Source organism: Bos taurus, chromosome 5 (assembly GCF_002263795.3).
Source record: "Bos taurus isolate L1 Dominette 01449 registration number 42190680 breed Hereford chromosome 5, ARS-UCD2.0, whole genome shotgun sequence".
Classification (NCBI taxonomy): domain Eukaryota; kingdom Metazoa; phylum Chordata; class Mammalia; order Artiodactyla; family Bovidae; genus Bos; species Bos taurus.
In genome coordinates, this window is record NC_037332.1 from 65,477,458 (window position 1) to 65,500,392 (window position 22,935).

Consider the following 22,935-nt stretch of genomic DNA (forward strand, 5'->3'; position numbering starts at 1 on the left):
AGAGACATAAGCACAGGGAAATCCTGATGAGTATATGCCAGGTACGCTTATGTAAGGGTGCTTCCAGTGTATGGTACTAACTACAAAATTATGCTCTTCTACTCTATCTCAGAGGCTCCAAAGATTCGCATCCCAAGGCACCTGAAGCAAACCTATATCCGCAGAGTTGGAGAAGCCATCAATCTGGTTATTCCTTTCCAGGTAATAATTCAGGGTTGTTCACTTTCTCTTTACAATGCTGGGGTGTTTAAGAAGTAAAAGGAGATACTTCAGCATTTACGTTATTCATGATTCAAGATTTTCTCAGAGAAAAAGTAGGAAATGATGGACCAGATTTGGAGAATGACTAAACAATTTCCTGCTTTAGAAGTACTGAAATCTATAAAACTGTCATAGATTTTCCAAATGAGACCTCAACTTGTCTGAAGCTCAATGACTGTAGTGGGCCAGAGAGCAAATACCAAGGAGACACCAAAACAAGAAATGCTTGTTTAAGATCTTAAAGATCTTTTTGGGTCTATTCATCTGTAAAAACGATCTTCCTTTTAGGTGAAGTTCTTGCTGTAACACGCAGAAAAACAACATGTGCTTGCTTCCCACAGTTATCCCAAACCACACTCAAATTACCCAGGTTCCAATGAGGGATAACTGAAATTTGAAATTGTGAAGTCACTCACTGAAGTATATTAATATTGTTAAATCATTGCTCCTGAAGAAGAATCTGTTGTTTATAAGTTTAACCAGGTTTTGCATACAATAATCACTTTTGCACTCTCTCTCTCTCTCAGACACACACACACACACACACACACACACACACACACACTGCACCATTACCTCCTTACTCATTTGATTCCTTTTATGCCTTAGACAACGCTGTTCAATAGAACTTTCTGTGATGATAGACATATTCTGTTAATGCAATGTCCAATATGGTAGCCAGTAGCCAGATGAGGCTATTAACTTAAAAAGAGCAGCTAGGAACTAGGGTGATGGGAATTTTTAATTTTCCTTAATTTTATTTAGTTTTAGCTTAAATGGCCACATTTAGCTTGTGGCTGTTATATCAGACACCCTTAGAACTAAAATTTAGGTCTGTGCACACATTTGAACACACACATACACCCACAGCTGTTTCAAACTCAGGCTCCCATGAAAATTAACCTAAAGGGACAGCCAGGTCAGGCCATTCTCACTGCGCTTGGGGCCCAGCCTTAGAAGAAGTTATCCTCTACATAGACAGAACGTGAAGTCAGAAGGGAAGTCAAGGAGGAAGCGGGTGTAAACGTGGCAGAGGAGGAAGGAGATGGCTTGGCAAGATTCCTCCCACTTCTCTCCTTCCACAGCCTTAAATCAAACTAGGAGTTGGCACAAGCCAGGCACCCAGGACCCTGCTCTGCACTGGGGCTGAATTAACCCTCTAGTCTCCACACCATGTTGACAACGGGGGCTAATCCCAGTTCTGGATCTTGTAGGGGGAGGCAGTGGATTCAGCTTCTGTGACTGGGTCTTGGGGAGGAAAGAGCATGAGAACAGGGGCCTCGTGTGTATGGCATCCCTAGGGGCTGGTCATTTATCAGGAGAGCCACGGTGAGAATAGTATGTCACATTTGTATATTTATGTAGCCTCTGGAGTTCTGAGACCTCATGTGAGCCCCATGTGAGAGGCAGGAATGGCAGATTTCCTTACCACCTTGAGAAAGGAAGGAACTGATTATTCAGAGAAGTTAAGTGATTTGCCCAAAATCACACAGCAAGAAAAGAGTAGTGCCATGAATAGTGTCTATGTCTCCATACACTAAATCCAGTGCTTTTTTCACTTCATGTTTTATCAGAGAACTCAATTTCTTCTCCTAGTAGTTAATAATAAATTGCAGTTTAAGGAAATGAGACCTGGAACTACTTTCCCATCTCTAACAATATTGTTAAACTTCCTACTAGTGCATCTGAGCACCCCGTCCGTTTTTTCAAGGCCTGTGGGCAGGGGTTTGATATGTGTCTCTCACATTCCTTAACAGAACCTATCAACAAGCCACGTTAGGATCCCTTGGGAAGGTTGTGCCTTACCAGACACTTGGTTCTTGTCTGTGGGTTGAGCCTGGAGGCTCAGGAATCTTACGGAGTTCCTTTGTAATGGAAACTGAAACTCACATCCTCGACTGACATTATAATTACTCAAAGTCTGCTCTTAAAGAATAGTTTCAGCTGTTATCAGAGAGGGAATTACAGACAAATCTAAAATGAGCAACATGGTACAGTGGAATAATAATCATTAACATGGAGATGATCAATGAAACCCTTATGCAGTGCGCGGAAGCTTAGAACTTCAGTCTTGGTAACCACAGTGTGAGACAGGTACTACTCTCATTCCATTTTACAGATTAGGAAACTGAAGCAGAGAGTTTAAGTAACTTGCCCAAAGTCACACAGCTATCAAGCAGTGGAGTCAGGATCCAAATACAGATTCTGGGGCCTCGGGGCCTATGTTCTGAACCGTTAGGCTGGGATGTACAGGATTTGGAGCTGAAGAGACCTGGCTGGAAGACCAGGTTCCAGCACTTAGCTGCAAGGCCTTGTGCAAGTCATTTGATACCTTTATCCAAAAATAAATAAATGAAGATAATGATACTTACTGTGAAATGAAGATTAAAGGAAGTTATAAATATCATGTACCTACCAGTGCCTTGCATACCCAATGCAATTGATGGGCAATAGTGAATATTACTTTACTGCTGTAACTGCCCACCATCAGACAGTTTTCCAATCTTGCCAAGGATAGGGTAAGCCACTGACCATGTTTTTAATGCTGAAAAAATCTGGAGACAATCTGATCCCCTTCCACCTCTACTTTTTGTCTTCTTTTTTAAGGGAAAACCAAGACCAGAATTAATTTGGACAAAGGATGGTGCACCTATCGATAAGAATCAGATCAACATTCGCAACTCTGAGACTGATACAATCGTATTTATCAGAAAAGCAGAGAGGAGCCATTCTGGGAAATATGATCTGCAGGTCAAAGTGGAAAAATTTGTGGAAACTGCGTCCATCGATATCCGGGTTATTGGTAGGTTTGGAGGAAGAAACTAGAATATTCTATGCAGTATGGAGACAAATTGTCCTTAAAGAATCAGAATTTCTGTTAGGTTGGCTCTACAAAAAATTCCTTTTTTTAGAATTAAGAAAAAAGATAAATTAGTAAAATTGGTTAGCTTGTTAGAGTAACTTTTCACTGATTAAAAGGACTAATGAGAAACTTAGGGCATATATATTAAATAAAATTAATGTATGTACTTTCTAGTGAAAACCCTCTGTACTGTTTTACAATCTAGGTCGCTCTTACTCTGTTTCTCAACTCTTTGATGATGAAACTATTTCTTGTGTTGAATTCTTGCATTAAGAAAACATTGTAGATTTTAGATTTTTTCTACAAGAAAACATGTAGATATAACATGTTTCTTACTTCATTTAAAATTGGCTAATAGTAAAGTTAATGCAAATGCAGGTTGGATCCCTGGCTCGTGAAGATCCCCTGGAGGAGGACATGGCCACCCATTCCAATATTCTTTACTGGAGAATCTCATGTACAGAGGAGCGTGATGGGCTACAGTCCATAGGGTCACAAGGAGCCAGCCACGACTGAAGTGGTTTAGCACAAAGTTAATGGAGAATGAAGGATTTTTATTAAATGTAAGAAAGGTGTACCTAAACAGAGTTAAACAATTAAAGACTGAACTGTGGTTGGTCCTGCAGAGCTAGTTAGATATTTACCTGTCCAGAGAAGGTTAGTTCTTGTTTCTTTCCACAGTCAGGGTGATAGAGAAAGGATTTCTTATAAATAGACTCTTCTTGCTTGAACTGTTCTATAATTTTTGCAGTGTCAAGAAATAAATTTAAGAGCAGAGTTAGGAGAATCCTTGTCTCCAGTCATTTTCATTAGTGCAGTTTAGCAAATGTGCTAGAACAACAGATTCTCTAACCAAAGGAGCAACTTCCTATGGCGAGCCTTTCCTTAGGTGAAAGGTCATGTTCTTTAAACTAAACATTCTTTTCCCATTGACTAAAATGTCTTGATTTTTGTTACGTAGAAGAGAGTATGGAGGATGCAATGTGTGCCCTTGGGTCTGGCCTGGCTCCATTTTAATGGAAGCTCTTGTAGTTGAATCTGGAAGAGGCTTACCCTCTGAAACATGGGGAAGGGCTTTTTCATTTTTCCTACTTTGACATGTAGTTACTTTACCAGGTAGTGAAAAGGGCCTGGCACGTCACTCACACATTCAGAGTGTATAATAAATAATAACAATGATTATCCTCAGGTCAGTTCAGTTGCTCAGTCGCATCCGACTTTGCGACCCCATGAATTGCAGCACGCCAGGCCTCCCTGTCCATCACCAACTCCCGGAGTTCATTCAAACTCACATCCATCGAGTCGATGATGCCATCCAGCCATCTCATCCTCTGTCGTCCCCTTCTCCTCCTGCCCTCAATCCCTCCCAGCATCACAGTCTTTTCCAATGAGTCAACTCTTCCCATGAGGTGGCCAAAGGATTGGAGTTTCAGCTTTAGCATCAGTCCTTCCAAAGAACACCCAGGACTGATCTCCTTCAGAATGGACTGGTTGGATCTCCTTGCAGTCCAAGGGACTCTCAAGAGTCTTCTCCAACACCATAGTTCAAAAGCATCAATCCTTCGGCACTCAGCTTTCTTCACAGTCCAACTCTCACATGCATACATGATCACTGGAAAAACCATAGCCTTGACTAGATGGACCTTTGTTGGCAAAGTAATGTCTCTGCTTTTGAATATGCTATCTAGGTTGGTCATAACTTTCCTTCCAAGGAGTAAGCATCTTTTAATTTCATGGCTGCAGTCACCATCTGCAGTGATTTTGGAGCCCAGAAAAATAAAGTCTGACACTGTTTCCACAGTTTCCCCATCTATTTCCCATGAAGTGATGGGACCAGATGCCATGATCTTAGTTTTCCGAATGTTGAGTTTTAAGCCAACTTTTTCACTCTCCTCTTTCACTTTCATCAAGAGGCTTTTGAGTTCCTCTTCACTTTCTGCCATAAGGGTGGTGTCATCTGCATATCTGAGGTTATTGATATTTCTCCCGGCAATCTTGATTCCAGCTTGTGCTTCTTCCAGTCCAGCGTTTCTCATGATGTACTCTGCATATAAGTTAAATAAGCAGGGTGACGATATACAGCCTTGACATACTCCTTTTCCTATTTGGAACCAGTCTATTGTTCCATGTCCAGTTCTAACTGTTGTTTCCTGACCTGCATACAGATTTCTCAAGAGGCAGGTCAGGTGGTCTGGTATTCCCATGTCTTTCAGAATTTTCCACAGTTTATTGTGATCCACACAGTCAAAGGCTTTGGCATAGTCAATAAAGCAGAAATAGATGTTTTTCTGGAACTCTCTTCCTTTCTCCATGATCCAGCGGATGTTGGCAGTTTGATCTCTGGTTCCTCTGCCTTTTCTAAAACCAACTTGAACATCTGGAAGTTCACGGTTCATGTATTGCTGAAGCCTGGCTTGGAGAATTTTGAGCATTACTTTACTAGCATGTGAGATGAGTGCAATTGTGCGGTAGTTTGAGCATTCTTTGGCATTGCCTTTCTTTGGGATTGGAATGAAAACTGACCTTTTCCAGTCCTGTGGCCACTACTGAGGTTTCCAAATTTGCTGGCATGTTAAGTGCAGCACTTTCACAGGATCATCTTTCAGGATTTGAAATAGCTCAACTGGAATTCCATCACCTCCTCTAGCTTTGTTTGTAGTGATGCTTCCTAAGGCCCGCTTGACTTCACATTCCAGGATGTCTGGCTCTAGCTGAGTGATCACACCATCATGATTATCTGGGTCGTGAAGATCTTTTTTGTGTTCTTCTGTGTATTCTTGCCACCTCTTCTTAATATCTTCTGCTTCTGTTAGGTCCATTTCTGTCCTTTATCGAGCCCATCTTTGCATGAAATGTTCCCTTGGTATCTCTAATTTTCTTGAAGAGATCCCTAGTCTTTCCCATTCTCTTGTTTTCCTCTATTGTTTGCATTGATCCCTGAGGAAGGCTTTCTTATCTCTCCTTGCTATTCTTTGGAACTCTGCATTCAGATGCTTATATCTTTCCCTTTCTCCTTTGCTTTTCACTTCTCTTCTTTTCACAGATTATCCTACTTACTTTTTTTAGCCCCAAATTTATGTTTCTGCCATAGCTGTAAAAATCTAGCAATGCCATTTATTCTTGGGGAGCAAGTGTTTGAAAAGTCAGTGCCAGTTCTGAAGATAAAGCAGATGAGTGCAGGTGGGAGGTTGAACTTAGAGAAGCCCGCTGTCTGTAGGACAAGTGGGTGAAAACAGGAAGTCAAAAGATTGTGCTTGTAGAGGCTTGCCATTGGTAATTGTGGAAAGAAAGCAGGGACTGTCACTGTGGTTTCCTTCCTGGAGCCCATGAAGACTGCTTGTTAAATGTTGATTAAAAGAGAAAAACATGACTAGAAAACACTCTGATATTTACTGTTTTCAGTCTGACATTTCATATAGAAATAACTACAGGGAATATGGGAAGGAAGTTCAGTTCACTGGTGGCTCAATGTTAAGAATCCCCCTCCAATGCAGGAGACACAGGTTTGATCCCTGGGTTAGGAAGATCCTCTGGAGAAGGAAATGGTAAATACTTGCTCCAGTATGCTTGCCTGAGATATTCCATGGGCAGAGGCTACAGTGCATTGAATTACAAAAGAGCTGGACACGACTTAGCAACTGTAAACAAACAGAAATAACTATAATTGCATTTTAATACCTGAAGAATATTTCAGGACAGAAAGGATCATGCTTGTACTGCAGAGGATAACAGATGTGAAATTTCCCTGAAAAAAATTAAGAAATTATGTCTTAAAAAAAAACACATAATATTATTATCTTTTCCTTGCACTTCTGTGCAAGGTTTGTTTTTTTTGTTTTTTTTTTTCAGATCAGATCAGATCAGTCGCTCAGTCATGTCCAACTCTTTGCGACCCCATGAATCACAGCACGCCAGGCCTCCCTGTCCATCACCAACTCCCGGAGTTCACTCAGACTCACGTCCATCGAGTCGATGATGCCATCCAGCCATCTCATCCTCTGTCGTCCCCTTCTCCTCTTGCCCCCAATCCCTCCCAGCATCAGAGTCTTTTCCAATGAGTCAACTCTTCACATGAGATGGCCAAAGTACTGGAGTTTCAGCTTTAGCATCATTCCTTCCAAAGAAATCCCAGGGCTGATCTCCTTCAGAATGGACTGGTTGGATCTCCTTGCAGTCCAAGGGACTCTCAAGAGTCTTCTCCAACACCACAGTTCAAAAGCATCAATTCTCCGGCCCTCAGCCTTCTTCACAGTCCAACTCTCACATCCATACATGACCGCAGGAAAAACCATAGCCTTGACTAGACGAACCTTTGTTGGCAAAGTAATGTCTCTGCTTTTGAATATGCTATGTAGGTTGGTCATAACTTTCCTTCCAAGGAGTAAGCGTCTTTTAATTTCATGTCTGCAGTCACCATCTGTAGTGATTTTAGGGGGGCTCAAAGAAAAAAAGTTTTAGTTTTCTTAACTTTTGGCCTTTCTGAACATTACTGCCATTTACTGAAAGGTCAGAGGTCACAGAAATTCATGATGCAGAAATAAAGTGAAGAAAGACTTTACTTCCTCATGAATGCATTTTACTTCCATAAAATGGAAACACTTGATAAATACCAATGAATCTTGAAGGGAGAGATGGCAGAGGAAGCATGTTTTCCTCACTCCCATTAAAGATGCCTTTTTAGTACAGCAGAAAACCCCTCTCACAGGCTGTGGGTTTTGGGCCTTTCATCAAAAGCTGGAGTCCCACAGCCCAGGTAGACTCTAAGATTTCACATCCAGTGTCAGCTTACCATTCCATTAGGCAGAGTAGCCTGTGATTCATCGCCAGTCATCGGCCCCTGGAGGATGGCTAATGAGGTTTGAGGTTTCATTTAAGTTTTCTTTACAAAACTTTTTCTTTCCATGAAGATGAAAGTCAAGCATTTGCAGATAAGCTAAGCTGGAGTGCATTGCACTTCTCTGGAAAAGAAGAATGCAGAAGAATTGTGGGTAGAAATATGGGAAGGAAGTTCAGTTCAGTCGCTCAGTCGTGTCCTACTCTGTGACCCCATGAACTGCAGCACACCAGGCTTCCCTGTCCATCACCAGCTCCTGGAGCTTGCTCAAACTCATGTCCATCAAGTCAGTGATGCCATCCAGCCATCTCATCCTCTGTCATCCCCTTCTCCTCCTGACTTCCATCTTTCCCAGCATCAGAGTATTTTCCAGTGAGTAAGTTCTTTGCATCAGGTGGCCAGAGTATTGAAGTTTCAACTTCAGCATCAGTCCTTTCAGTGAACATTCAGAACTGATCTCCTTTCGGGTTGACTAGTTTGATCTCCTTGCAGTTCAAGGGACTCTCAAGAGTCTTTTCCAACACCACAGTTCAAAAGCATCCATTCTTCGGTGCTCAGCTTTCTTTATAGTCCAACTCTCACATCCATACATGACTACTGGAAAAAACATAGCTTTGACTAGACAGACCTTTGTTGGCAAAGTAATGTCTCTGCTTTTGAATATGCTCTCTAGGTTGGTCATAACTTTTCTTCCAAGGAGTAAGTTTCTTTTAATTTCATGGCTGCAATCACCATCTGCCGTGATTTTGGAGCCCCCCCAAATAAAATCTGTCACTGTTTCCATTGTTTCCCCATCTATTTCCCATGAAATGATGGGACCAGATGCCATGATCTCAGTTTTCTGAATGTTGAGTTTTAAGCCAAATTTTTCACTCTCCTGTTTCACTTTCATCAAGAGGCTTTTTAGTTCTTCTTCACTTTCTTCCGTAAGAGTGGTGTCATCTGAATATCTGAGGTTATTGACATTTCTCCCGACAATCTTGATTCCTGCTTGTGCTTCATCCAGCCCGACATTTCGCATGATGTAATCTGCATGTAAGTTAAATAAGCAGGTGACAATATACAGCCTTGATGTACTCCTTTCCCAATTTGGAACCAGTCTGTTATTCCATGTCCAGTTCTAACTGTTGCTTCTTGACCTGCATACAGATTTCTCAGGAGGCAGGTCAAGTGGTCTGGTATTCCCATCTCTTGAAGAATTTTCAGGGGTTTGTTGTGATCCACACAGTCAAAGGCTTTGGCGTAGTCAATAAAGCAGAAATAGATGTTTTTCTGGCATACTTTCTCGACGATGCAACAGATGTTGGTGATTTGATCTCTGGTTCCTCTGTTTTTTCTAAAACCAGCTTGAACATCTGGAAGTTCATGGTTCACGTACTGTTGAAGACTGGTGCTGGGGTCCAGCCCTGGCTGATCCAGGGTATTCGAAGGAGAGATGGCATAGGAGACCTATTTATTTAAATATTTATCAAAGATATAAAGAGTAATAGAATGAGGATAGCTCAGTGAGGAAATTCAGTGGAGAAAAGAGGCTGAAATAAGGATAGCTCAGTAGGAAAATTCAGTGAAGAAAAGAGGCTGAATAATTCAGCCAGAAGGTAAGAGAAAGAACGACATGGGGAGATCATGTTTCGGTGAGCAAGGCCTGAACTTTATTTTCCAAAGTAGTTTTTATACCTTAAGTTATGCATAGAGTATAATGGGGGAAGGGGTAGAGTCATGCAGCAAGCCAGGCTTTCTTCCTGCAAACTTATCATATCAAAAGCTTAGGTGATTTTCATCATCTTCTGGCCCAGAGGCCTGTTAACATTTTAAGACCCTTTCTTCAGAAAACTTATTTTTCTCTAAAGGTGATTGGTCAGGAGCCACCCTCCAAAAGCATTAGATAAAGTTGCATTCCTACAGAGCAAAGGTGTGGTGGGCTATAACAAGAAAAAGAATTAACTCAAGGGTCCCAGGTTACAAACATTAAAGCCTCTATTTACACCAATTATATTAATCACTATACTGCCAGGGACACAGCAGGTAAGGGATATGGAGACTTAGCAGCAAACATTGGCCCAACAAGTGAAAATCCCTTCACCAATACAATTTCTAATCAATCTTTTAACTGCTCAAAGGAATCTGTGTTTAGACAGTTTAGAACATCTCATGCCTCTCACAGTTGGGAGGCCCTGAGCAATCACATGTGGCTGGAAAAACCTATTCAGGCAGACTAGAGGACTTCCAAAGGAGTTTGTAGGTTGAAACACTGTCACACCCAGGAATTATTAACTGGAGCTGTAAGCTAACTCTTTTTTCAGAGAGAGGTAGTGGGGGACAGCCCCCCGTAAAGTCAGAGGTGTAGGTGAAAGCACAAAGCAGAAAGTAGGCAGATTCTGGTTTTGGGGGTAGATGCTCGATAATTTCCAGGGAGACTCCTGATGCTTGATCCCGCCTTTGCGTATGCCAAGCCTCCTTCCTCATGACCTTTGCCACAGGCAGAGCTCGCTCCCTGCAGACTGGCTTGGAGAATTTTGAGCATTACTTTACTAGCGTGTGAGATAAGTGCAACTGTGCGGTAGTTTGAGCATTCTTTGGCATTGCCTTTCTTTGGGATTGGAATGAAAACACCTTTTCCAGTCCTGTGGCCACTGCTGAGGTTTCCAAATTTGCTGGCATATTGAGTGCAGCACTTTCACAGCATCATCTTTCAGGATTTGAAATAACTCAACTGGAATTCCATCACCTCCACTAGCTTTGTTTGTAGTGGTGCTTTCTAAGGCCCACTTGACTTCACATTCCAGAATGTCTGGCTCTAGGTGAGTGATCACACCATCATGGTTATCTGGGTCATCAAGATCTTTTTTGTATAGTTCTTCTGTGTATTCTTGCCAGCTCTTCTTAATAGCTTCTGCTTCTGTTAGGTCCATACCATTTCTGTCCTTTATTGAGCCCATCTTTGCGTGAAATGCTCCCTTGGTATCTCTAATTTTCTCAAAGAGATCTTTCATCTTCCCCATTCTATTGTTTTCCTGTATTTCTTTACATTGATCCCTGAGGAAGGCTTTCTTATATCTCCTTGCTATTCTTTGGGATGGGAAGGAAAAGACATTTTAAATACCCTCCTACAACAAGGTCTAGATTAGGGGGAAAGTGACCTCACAGTGACACCATGAATTTATCCTACAGACCGTCCAGGTCCACCCCAACTTGTGAAGATCGAGGATGTCTGGGGAGAGAATGTTGCTCTATCATGGACCCCACCAAGGGATGATGGAAATACTGCCATTACAGGGTACACGATCCAGAAGGCTGATAAGAAGAGCATGGTAAGGTCTGGTTTCTCTGGTACAGAGCAGCAAAATCATAGTTCATCAGAAGTTAAGGGGGAGGCATGAAGTCCTCTTTGGTGAGGAACTCATGAGGGTCATGGAGAAGTGTCATGGCACAGTGGGAAGGGTAAGGCCTTAGGAGCCATGGAGAGTTGGACTTGAATTTGTACCTAAGACCACATATACGTGGACAGTCACTTGACCTCTTTGATTTCCATTTCCCTCATATGTAAAATAAGGACAGTGAAGTTTACCTTGCTTGTTTATCAAGAGGCTAAGACAATAGAATGCTCAATAGAATTCACTAAATTTATTCATTCAGCAAATATTTACTCACTATGAATTCTGGCTCAAATTTGCATCCATGCAACTTCTTTCTCTTTGTAAAATAATTGTTGGATACCATAGACTGATGTCTCAAAAAAAAAAAAAAAAAGATAGCAGTTAGAAAAGAAAGAACAGCATATGCAAAGGTCCTGAGGAGGGAACAAGCTTAGAGTAGTCAAGAAGCAAATCAACAAATATGAATTATTATTACCTATGCTTTATAAATGAGGATATTAAGGCTCAAAAGATTAAATGAATTGCTGGAAATCACCAGATTTTAAATGTTAAAACCTAGGTCTTTCTGACCAGAATCAATCCACTACACCCACCATTCCCCTGCCTGTAAGTTGGTGAATGAATAAATGAATGTTTTACACAGAATGTCACGGAGCCACTATCCATTCTCATAGGAAGAGTAGAACATCATACTGAATGATATTGACAGGAAGTCTTTAGGCATTTATACTAGTAGATCTCAGTAAGAACTTAGGTTATAAGGTTACACTGGATTAATAGAAGGGGAAAGGGATGAAAAGAGCAACCTAAGTAACAGGAATGGATTTCAAGTCTTTCATTTTTGTAAACTATTTCTAGCCTGTCTTTCACCACAGTCCTGGATAGGTGCTACATGACAAAATAAGACTTGGCATTTAAAGAAACGTCTTTCAGCCAAACCCAGACAGCTTGAGAGCTAGATCAATGGGTGACTTTGCAAGGAAAGTATTGAATATTTTGGATTTCCTTAGCAAAAAGGGCTCTTCCCTGGACCTTTGTCTGGATGCTGGTAGTGAATCCAGGGGTACCACATTTCTTCCAGGTGCCCCATCCCTACCACACTGCCCAGCATTTGTCTTCTTAGATATCTAGTCAAGTCCAGGTGAGCCAGGATTTTGCTGCTGCTTCACGTGTCTTAGCTCTGCCTGCTGACAGGGGAGGAACCCCAACACCACACCATTATGTTTCTGGTGCATTTCAGCAGACCTACAGACCTGAAAATGCTCACCATGCCCAGTGCACTTCCCAGGAGCTCACCACACCACTGTCTTACTGTGCCTACAGATGCTGTTTTTCACTTAAGTTCCTATAGTCCTTTCTACCTTCCATAAACATTGTTTTCATGATGTACGCCAGCACATTCATGTGTTCATTCATTTCCTATTTGTTGAGCACTGTTCTAGCTGCTGGATCAAAAACAAACAGACAACTCATGCTCTTGGAGCACTCTTAGTATAAGCAAGAAGAAAGGCATAAACCAAATGTTAAAAACAATATAATTAATGTTGGAATAAAGGTGTGCATAAAGTGCTTTGGAAATTAAGGAGGACATAACTACAATTGCTGGGTGTCTTTAAAATAGAGGTCAGAGGCCCTAAACATTGCAAGAAAAATCCTTTTCCTTTAAGAGTTTTTTGGTTAGGAAATGTATTTTCTCAGTTAGTGGTACTAAATATGTGTAGTACAATGTGGTTTTCTACTAGTGACAAGATAAACTTTGAAGCCACTTTATTTCTTGACATGGTGAAGGAAAAATTAAAAAAAAAAAAAGAAAGAATAACATAACTTTAACTCACTCAATCATTCAAGTATTCAGTTTTGTGCATGCTACCCACTATATACCAGGTGTTGTGATAAGGCACTGGAGATACAAGGGGTGAGAAGAAAAGTACATTTTTAACCGTCACTGTACATCATTGCAATGGGGAAAGTAGTGAAAAAGCAAGTAAAATAGTAAGTACATGATATATTTAAGGTAACAAGTGCTGTGAAGAAAACTAAGCCAGGTCAAAGTGAAAAACTATGACCAAAGTGGAGTGGTGGGAGGGTAAACAGTTAGGGAGGAGGTGATAATTAACAATTGAACAAAGAATTGAAAGAACCTATGATAATGGCACCCCACTCCAGTACTCTTGCCTGGGAAATCCTATGGATGGAGGAGCCTGGCAGTCCATGGGGTCGCTAAGAGTCAGACATGACTGAGTGACTTCACTTTCACTTTTCACTTTCATGCATTGGAGAAGGAAATGGCAACCCACTCCAGTGTTCATGCTTGGAGAATCCCAGAGGCAGGGGAGCCTGGTGGGCTGCCATCTATGGGGTCACACAGAGTCGGACACGACTGAAGCGACTTAGCAGCAGCAGCAGCAGTGGCATGATAATGATATTAGGCAAATTGATTGAGTGATGTTAACTTTTCTCTCATGATTTAGCATCAGTATGACCCTGGTGCTTGGGAAGGGAGCTTTATCATGGAACGTATACCAGCATTAATGTCCCAGAAAGAGAGGCATTTATCTGGATTTTCAAAAGAGACACTTGTTACTTCCAGGCAATACATGCTTTTCTTTAAATGGTTGAAGCAGATGTACAATATATGTTTAATAGGCCACAAAACAGGCTGTTCTAGTTAGTATAAATTTTAAGTTAAACCACATATAAGTCAGAATGACATCCCCACAGCTCATTATGCGAAAATTTCTTCCATCATCATCTAGGGTAAATGAATCTAATGTGTAAATGAACATTAAATTACATAATCAGGTATAAATCAATTATAAAGTATTAAATTAAATATACATTTCTGTTACCCTAAATATAAAAAATAGTGCTTTTTTTTTTCTTTAGTTAATGCAACATCCCTGTTATTTATTCTAATTAACAGTTGAAATAGCTGTGTATTTTGAAGTGATTTTCCTTAAATTATCTTTGTTTGTTTTTTAGGAGTGGTTCACTGTTATTGAGCATTATCACCGAACCAGTGCCACCATTACTGAACTGGTCATTGGAAACGAGTATTATTTCCGGGTCTTTGCTGAAAACATGTGTGGCCTCAGTGAAGATGCAACAATGACAAAAGAGAGTGCCGTGATTGCCAAGGATGGTGAGTTGGGAGTGGGCTGGACATCAGTGGACCTTAGTGTTAAGTGATGAGACAGAGAAAGAAAAAGAGATGTGGCAAAATGAATAAGAAATCATAAACGCCCATTCAAAACTGTGGTAAGAATGGCCAACTAAAATATAATCTTACATGTAAAATATCTTAAGGAAAACTGTACTATGATTATATTTTTTAACATACATAATTTCATTCATTCCAACATCTGGACAGTGGGTCTCTCAATGACTAACATCACAGGGATAGGAAAAAGTCACCATTTACTTCTAGAGCTTGGGTTATTCTATTCCTGGACACCTTCGAGGATGCTGCTTATAAGAGCCATTTTGTATGAAAGGAGAAGTTGGATTCCACCCTCGTCATTTCGTTTCCTCATAAATCATGTCCTTCCAGCCCTTCCTCATTACATTCAGGTTAAAACACATTGCTGAGCAAGACACCCAGACACTGAATTCTTCCCAATATTTATTTTGGTTCCAGATGGCTCTCTGGCTTTCTGTCCCATGTGAGATTGGTTCTAATTGGTACCTTTCTAAATGAATGCCTTTGTTCATGTTTTTACATGTTTTTCTAAGCTCAGAGGGGCTTCCCAGGTTGCACAGTGGTAAAAGAATCCGGTTGCCAATGCACGAGATGCAGGAGACTTGGGTTCGATCCCTGGTAGGGAAGATCCCCTGGAGAATAAAATGGCAACCCACACCTGTATTCTTTTTTTTTTACTAAAACATTTAATTAGCAAAAACTATTACAATAGCAAAGAAAAACCCACTCCAGCATTCTTGCCTGGAAAATTTCATGGACAGAGGAGCCTGGTGGGCTACAGTTCTTGGGATCGCAAAGAGTCAGACATAATTGAGTGACTGAGAGCGTGAGCATGCACTAAACTGAAGGAAGTTTTTATCATAGTCAACTCTGCCAAGAATAATATTTTTATTTTTAACTTGCTTATGTTTAATGCTTGTTTTTAAGGCAAAATCTACAAAAATCCAGTGTATGAAGACTTCGATTTCACAGAGGCACCTATGTTTACTCAGCCATTGGTCAACACCTATGCTGTAGCTGGTTACAATGCTACGCTGAACTGCAGTGTGAGAGGAAATCCTAAGGTACCAGTTTTTTTCTTTAATCACATTAAATTAAATTTAAGAATTAACTCCAAACTCCATCTTTTATATTTGCTATGTTATAACTGTAAGTATTGGGTTGGTCAAAAAGTTTATTCAGGTTTTTCCATGACATCTTATGGCAAAATCCAAATGAACATTTTGGCCAACTGTACTAATATTAATTGACTTTGCAACTGCTCAATGTGTGTGTGTGTGTGTGTTTTCTGGGATAGAGAGATGGGACATGCAGGGTGATGATGTTGGTGGGTACTAAAGGACACTATTTAAATGTATAAAAATGTTTCTTTACTAACTAAGGAATATTTTCTAAGGAAAAAACAAACCACTTATTTTTAAAAGAACTGAGAGGTAAGGAGATGGAAGTAATATTGTGTCATCTGAAAAATTAGGTGGTGATACTGATTTATCAAGTTTCTTGTAATAGTGTAAAGCAAATGGTGATACTATAATGGAAGGCAGAATACAAAACGTTCGGTGATAAAGGTACAGAGCACCAGGAAGGAGAGACGGCATCTGACTGAACAGGTTACATGTTGGCATTTGAAAAGAACAACATATTAATGAATGTTGCCCACAGAGCTATCTATCCCTGGGCGGTGCTGAGAGAAAGTGCCCTAGAATTTGGAAAAATTGCAAATGGTGATATTTTTCCAGCATATACCAAGAGCAGAAATAGAGAAGTGAAAGGGATAAGCCAGGCTGAGGATGCAAAGAAGATGCTAAATCTATATTTAATTGGAGGTGATGTTGGTACGTGCAAGTGGGAATGACCAGGAGGAGAGAAGAACATCACTGGAGCTTGGGAGAAAGGCGAGGGCTGTGACTCTTGGTCTGGGTGCGCCAAGCATGGAATTGCTGCATCCCACCCTTTGGAGCTGAAACTCTAGGAAGGAATATCAGAAGAAAGAGAGAAGTGAAGTGAAATGTGAAGGACCAAGATGTGAGCCTCAGGAAATGTGCCCGTTTGAAAGGTGAAAGGAGGAAGAGGACAGTGAGGACACTGAGAAGTGCTATCTTTTGGGTTTGAGCAAGGCAAAATCATTTAAGAGATAGAGGCAAGAGTGTGTGTTTACAGAAAGGAAGAGAAGACAGTGTGAGAACGGAAAGGAGAGTTAGTGTTGGTGTAGCAGAATGGAGTAGCCTTCCTGGGTGACTGGATCATTATTGATCTGGGATTATCTGATTGGAGCAGAACCATCCATTGCCACCAGATGATGAAAACAGGTGTCAGAAGAGAGATTAAATAGTGAGGAGGGTTAAGCAGCTCATAAAAAGTTAGAAAAGCATATTGGGGAAAACATAAAGAAAATTGACCGGTGATGACACTTTACAGGGATTCTTTGCAAAACATTGAGTGATATACGTGCTCCTGGACGAGTCAATCTCATAGACATGTAAATGGAATTTAAATGTAATTGAATCTGTTTGGGAAGATCACCCCAGGGCTGTCCTCTAAAGAAGTCTGGCTGTTTCTTGGAAACTGCTCATTTGCTTCCTGTCCAAGCATTAAGTAGAATTTAATTTGAAGAGAATTAGTGCCTAAGTTGATGTGGATTCTTCTTAGATGTAGTGTTTTCTTTCTAAGCCACATTTGAACATTCTGTCACTGGCTTGGATGGTCTATACCCCAGGCCTAGTACAGATATGTTTTGACCTAGTTTGTTTCCATCTTCAGCCCAAAATTACCTGGATGAAGAACAAAGTTGTTATTAAGGATGATCCAAGATACAGGATGTTCAGCAACCAAGGGGTCTGTACTCTGGAGATTCGCAAGCCCAGCCCCTATGACGGGGGCACTTACTGCTGCAAAGCAGTCAATGACCTTGGGACAGTGGAGATCGAATGCAAACTGGAGGTGAAAGGTAGGACATCCCAGATCTCGTGTAGACTGAAATGAAAGAAAATCATTTAATTACTATCCTTACTACCTAATCCAAATTGCTTGCTAGCATTTTGGGGATAGGTTAGGAAGGTGGGGATAAGATCCGAGGAGAGGACATTTTTCATTCTGCATTCACTTTATTTGTGACAGCTACTTGATTTTTTAAGTAGACTTATTTTCATCTCTTGAAATTATTGTTATCTAAAGGACTATTAATTTCAGTGAACTTGTTATGTGCACAGCATGGTAACAATGACTCAAGTCAAGCGGTATTACTTTTGTGATGTAGTCCATCTTAGATAAATGTAAAAATTCACTGATAAAACCACTATTTTTAACTAGTTTACTATCTTTGTGAAACTATATATGTAAATTTGCTAATTTAGTATTTAATATTACAAATGTGCATGCTCTGTCGCTTCAGTCGTGTCCAACTCTTTAAGATCCCATGGACTGTAGCCCACCAGGCTCCTCTGTCCATGGGATTCTCTAGGCAAGAATACTGGAGTGGGTTGCCATTTTCTTCTCCAAATGTAGAATTCAGCATACACATAACCCACTTCTTTTAAAATCTCACTAGAGAATTTCCACTTGGAGGTATACATTTCATTTATACTAATTTTCAGAAGTGTTTCAACTAATGTAAACCAAGAAAAGACATAAAAATTGATGTCAGAAAAATCTCAGTGTAATTGTCATCTTAATCAATTTTTATATTAATTGAAGATAAGTTTTATGCTGAAACTTTTTTCTTGACAATCAGTACCTATTTTGGGACACCATGAAGAGTCATACACCTGTCAGAGTCACTGTTAGGAGTTAATGGGTGACATGATGCTAATGTCTTTTCTTTCATTCTTGTACTATATTGCCGCTTTATAACAACCAAAGTCTTTACTTTTCCTACCTCTCTATAATGGAGAAATTATAATCTAAAAGTCAGCTATGACTTTATAAATATCTGTTTTAGAAAAAGTGTTAGTAAATGTTTAAGGTATTTATGTAAATAATAGCAACAACAAAAGTTTTTTAATTCCTAATCTAGTGTAAATATAGTGGAAAAACTTCTTGAAACACTTTTTTCCTTCTCTAACTTTAAAAAAAAATCAGTGTTCTTTCTCTTATGATATGTGTTCATCCTCAGATAGTACAGGAGAGTAGATGCACAATTGATAGAAATTAAGAAAAACTTTTTTTCTTCTCAAATGTAAAACATATAATATTCTTAGAAAATTTTAAACCTTTCTATTGAGATAGTGGATACAAATTTAAATGTTGTTCTTTTAGCTATTTATTAGCTTTAAATGCAAATGAAGGTCACAATGCAAACACATCTGATTTCTAAACTCCTAATTAGTTCCAAGGTATTGTTGCTACTTACATTCCAATGCCCAAAAAACAAGAACTCAAAAATCAAAAACCCAAGACTACATTTGCATGCTCTGAAAATAGCTGAATGTTGCTAATGATATAAAATGATAGTTTCATAAATGGTTCAACATTTGGGGTCATCCATAAGTGAATAATTTTATGCATCTATAAATGCTATATTTTATGCTAATTGTATAATAAATTGTAACACAAATAATGTATTCTAGTATATAAATTCATAATAAGCTATCAACTGTGATATATTGGTAAAAGCTTTTGGTCCTAAAAGTAAAGCCAAGATTGTTTGTCATCAGATTGTTATCTGATAATACGTGAGTTGAATCAAATTAAGCTGTGAAAAAAACAAAAATAAAGGTAAGAATGTCAACTGAGAATAAATAAATACTGGTGCAAATATTCTAATTCTGCAGTGATATATCAAGGAGTAAATTCCCCTGGACAACCAGTCTTCCTGGAGGGGCAGCAACAGGTTTTACAAGTTCATATCCCACTGGATATTTCTTCCTTCTGTTCCATTCCTCTTACATGAAATCGCACTTTGCATGTAAAGCTTGTCTTTCTCTTTTGCTTTTAATTATATTTCTTAGCAGCTCATGGCATACAGTGGTTATGCCATGAACAAGGAAGGCCAAATTATTCAAGGATATTAAGTAATGTAGAAATATGTTTTGTCTGAAAACCAAGTACCATACCACAGGTTCCCATAAATAAAGCCAAAAAGCCACATTAGGTGATGTCCTCATTTTAGATATAAGAGTACCAGAATTCAGGAATCAATGACGTTTCTTTAATACTTTCGTTTTCAAGTGCAGAGAGATATGTTCTTCCTTTTTGATAGTATCCAGTGTAGGTCTGTTAGATTCATGTTGAAGTTCAGAAAATTGAACATTTTTCTGTTGCTAGGCTGTAGAAAAAGTGTTCTGTGTATTTGCGATGGGGAGAGGACACAAATAAAAAATGTTTGGAATATTAGGCTCCAATATTTGGAAACTTCCATATTTAAGATTGTCCAATGAAAACTTCTAGATACTAGTAGAGTATCTGTAATCCATCTATCTGTTGAACATTTTGTATATTTTCATGGGACCAAGATTATTTCATATATTCATGAACTTAGGAAAGAAAATTCTAGACCCTGTTACTTAATATATTAAGTGGTAAATGGGTCCTGCAGTATATATATAGATTGAGCCCCATTTGGAAGAGTGAATTAAGGAGTTCTTCAGGGCTAGATGAGCAACCTGATGTAAACTCTAATGACATAGACCCATGCCTGGGTTTACAATGTTAGCTTTCTGAATTCCTAGAGATAATGTCAGCTTTCAAAAGAGCAAAGAATTAGGTTTCTTTCTTTAAAGTTTGGTAGATTGCACATATAGTCACTTTCTAGCCTGTTTTTTTTTTTTTTTTTTTAAGCCTTGTGTTTATTTAGAGTGGTCATATTGGGTTGGCCAACAAGTTTGTTCAGATTTTTCCCTAAGCTGTTATGGAAAAACCCAATGAACTTTATGGCCAAACCAATATATAGTCAGTTCAGAATACAATGTTATAGAATAATTTTCAAGTCCACTTGATAATTTTGCCTTTTAGAATTTCAACATATATATATGTACACTAATACTTCGTCTATTGTCCCTGTTTTTCTTTTGTTGAAAAACACAATATATATATGTTGTAGGGTTTTTTTGTTTTTTTTTTTTTAGCTAATGGTTTGGAAGCTGTTCCTATAATTATTCACATTACAGTCAAACTGGCTTTGCCACCTGTTCAGGCAAAGTGGTTGTGCCTATTAATAAATGTTTTACCTATTAATGATCCTTTTGAAGTGACTGGATCCCTGCCCTTCATTCCGTGCGCTTCTATTTTCCTATACTATTCACCTGACTAAGGATTAATGAAATCACCTCATCATAATCGTGACCATAATTTCCTCCAACAAGTACTCAACTTTGGTTTTAGCACTTTATTAATGCTTACAACGTCTCTCTCTCTTTCTCTCTCTTTTCCTTAGTTGTAGCACAATAAGGATTTTTGAATGTGTATTATCATCTAAGGTAAGCTTTCATATGATTTTGGCATATGAAGCTTATGACTGTCATAAGCCATACAAAGCTTGTGGAGTATGGCATGATTTTCATTATGTAATCCAATGAAAATAGACTCTTTAAAATCTCTAACATTGTAGTTGTAATGTGTATTTCAGTATCTTGACATTAACGGCTAATACTTATCACAACAATCTTCTGTTGACATGAAGCAAGTTGTTGAATGCAGTAGAGCATGAATTAAAGCATTTAATGTAGATGAAAATGAGTGATACCCAAGCATTCTGAACGCTTTGCATCAAGGAATGGACATGTACATAAGTGGCATCATTTCTACCAATATGTGACTTGATTTTTTTTTTTAAAAAGGAGAATGATTTTCCCAAATTTGCATTAAAGGAGTTTTAAGAATGTTCAAATGGCATGCTGTTTTTGTCTGGACGTGAATTTATTAGCAAGTAGTAAAACACTTTTCTAAAGGACCATGAATTTTTATGGTTTCATGGGGTCTCTCGTGAAAGGTACTTTTAGTTTTAAAATGCAATTCAGAACCATGGAGGGTAAGTATGAAATATTAAGTGGTGTTTCTCTCACCTTCAGATGTACTGGACAGATTTTACTATTAATTTTTATTTTATTATTTTACAGATTTTACTCTTGAACAGATTTTACTATATTTCCAATTTTTGCACTTTTGACAGTGTGTGAATAGCCAAAGTTAAAAGAGTAGTCCCTTTTTTCTTATCCCATGTGCTTCAATGGGAACTCTTTGTGCTTAATTAAAAAGAACATTAACAAACTGGAAAAGGTTCTTCCTACTGACTCATAACACGATTTGCATTTATTCTGCCATTCAGTCAGAATACTGAAATCATTCTATAGAGCAATCTCAAAAACCTTGCAAAGGGCAATAAACACTCTCCAACTAGTTGGGAATTTAAACCAAGAACAGATAATAGTAGGGAACAAAAAAACTGCTATGTGTCTGCAGGGAACTTGCTTTTCCTTCTCAATGCGGAGTGTTTTAGATTCTAAATGTACTAAACCCAAGAGAAGATTTCCAAGTAGGGACTGAATGAATCTTTGTAACTAACTGAAACATAATTAGTCACATTTGCAAGCAGCTAGTCAAGAGGTCTTGTTTCAGGGATTTTTCACGTGTAGACAGTTTTGACTTTGCTTTTTCCTTCTTATCCTTTCTAGGTGGCCTTTCCTTCTGCAGGCTCCTCTTGCAAGGTGTGCCTCCTAACATAATTGATTCATATTTGCGAGACTTGCACTCAAGCAACCCTGAGGAATAAAGGGCCTGGGCACTGCCTCTCTGCAAGCCACTGCTTTGAAATCGGGTTGCAATGAGAAAGCATTTGTTTTTCCACCAGGCTCCCAAGTGTGGTCGTTTTTTTTCCTCCTGATGCTGAAGAAAAAAAAAAAATGTTTGCACGGATTGCTTAATTAAAAATTGCAAACAAAATCTCATTTGAAGTTAGCATTTTGGTCATTGTTGTCTTTGCTTGGTCACTGTACTTTCCAAAAAAATGCAAGCTATAGAATAATCAGAAACAGTTATTTTAGCTTAACATAATAGACTCTGAAATCTTTTTTTCCCTTAGAGTAAATATATATATATATATATATATACACACACACACACACAATAAACAGCAATGTAACCTTAAAACCCATCTTTCTCTGGATCTAAGAAATTTTTCTAAGCAAAGAAGAGTTGTTTATTTCCCACAACCCTACTTAACTCCAGTGGATCTGTGCCCTTTTCCCCATTTAAATTTACTATGAGACATTCTTGAAGTCTTTCAGACAAGTTTTCTCAACAGAAGGGAAAATGTATTCAATAAATGGTACAATAAATCTGAACTATTTATGATGAAATGATACAGTATTTGTTTATGTGTTTGGGGTTGCATGATCAGACAGACCTAAGGACACAGGCTAAGAGTCAGGATGCTACCAAACTCAGGCCTGACCCGTCATGTCTCTGG

The 22,935-nt window shown here is 39.1% G+C and overlaps 1 protein-coding gene across 12 annotated transcripts in view; it reads left to right on the forward strand.

Moving 5' to 3' along the window:
• MYBPC1 (myosin binding protein C1) overlaps positions 1–22,825 on the forward strand; it is a 101,942-nt gene extending 79,117 nt beyond the window's left edge. For 8 of the 12 annotated variants that reach the window (XM_010805153.4, XM_059886284.1, XM_059886288.1 and 5 more), the window contains 7 exons: positions 113–201; positions 2,869–3,064; positions 11,130–11,269; positions 14,318–14,477; positions 15,462–15,598; positions 17,295–17,481; positions 22,142–22,414. In XM_010805153.4, the coding sequence (XP_010803455.1) occupies positions 113–201; positions 2,869–3,064; positions 11,130–11,269; positions 14,318–14,477; positions 15,462–15,598; positions 17,295–17,481; positions 22,142–22,239 (1,007 nt within the window). In that variant the 3' untranslated portion in view covers positions 22,240–22,414. 12 annotated transcript variants of the gene reach the window in all.
• The last annotated feature ends 110 nt before the right edge of the window (positions 22,826–22,935 follow it).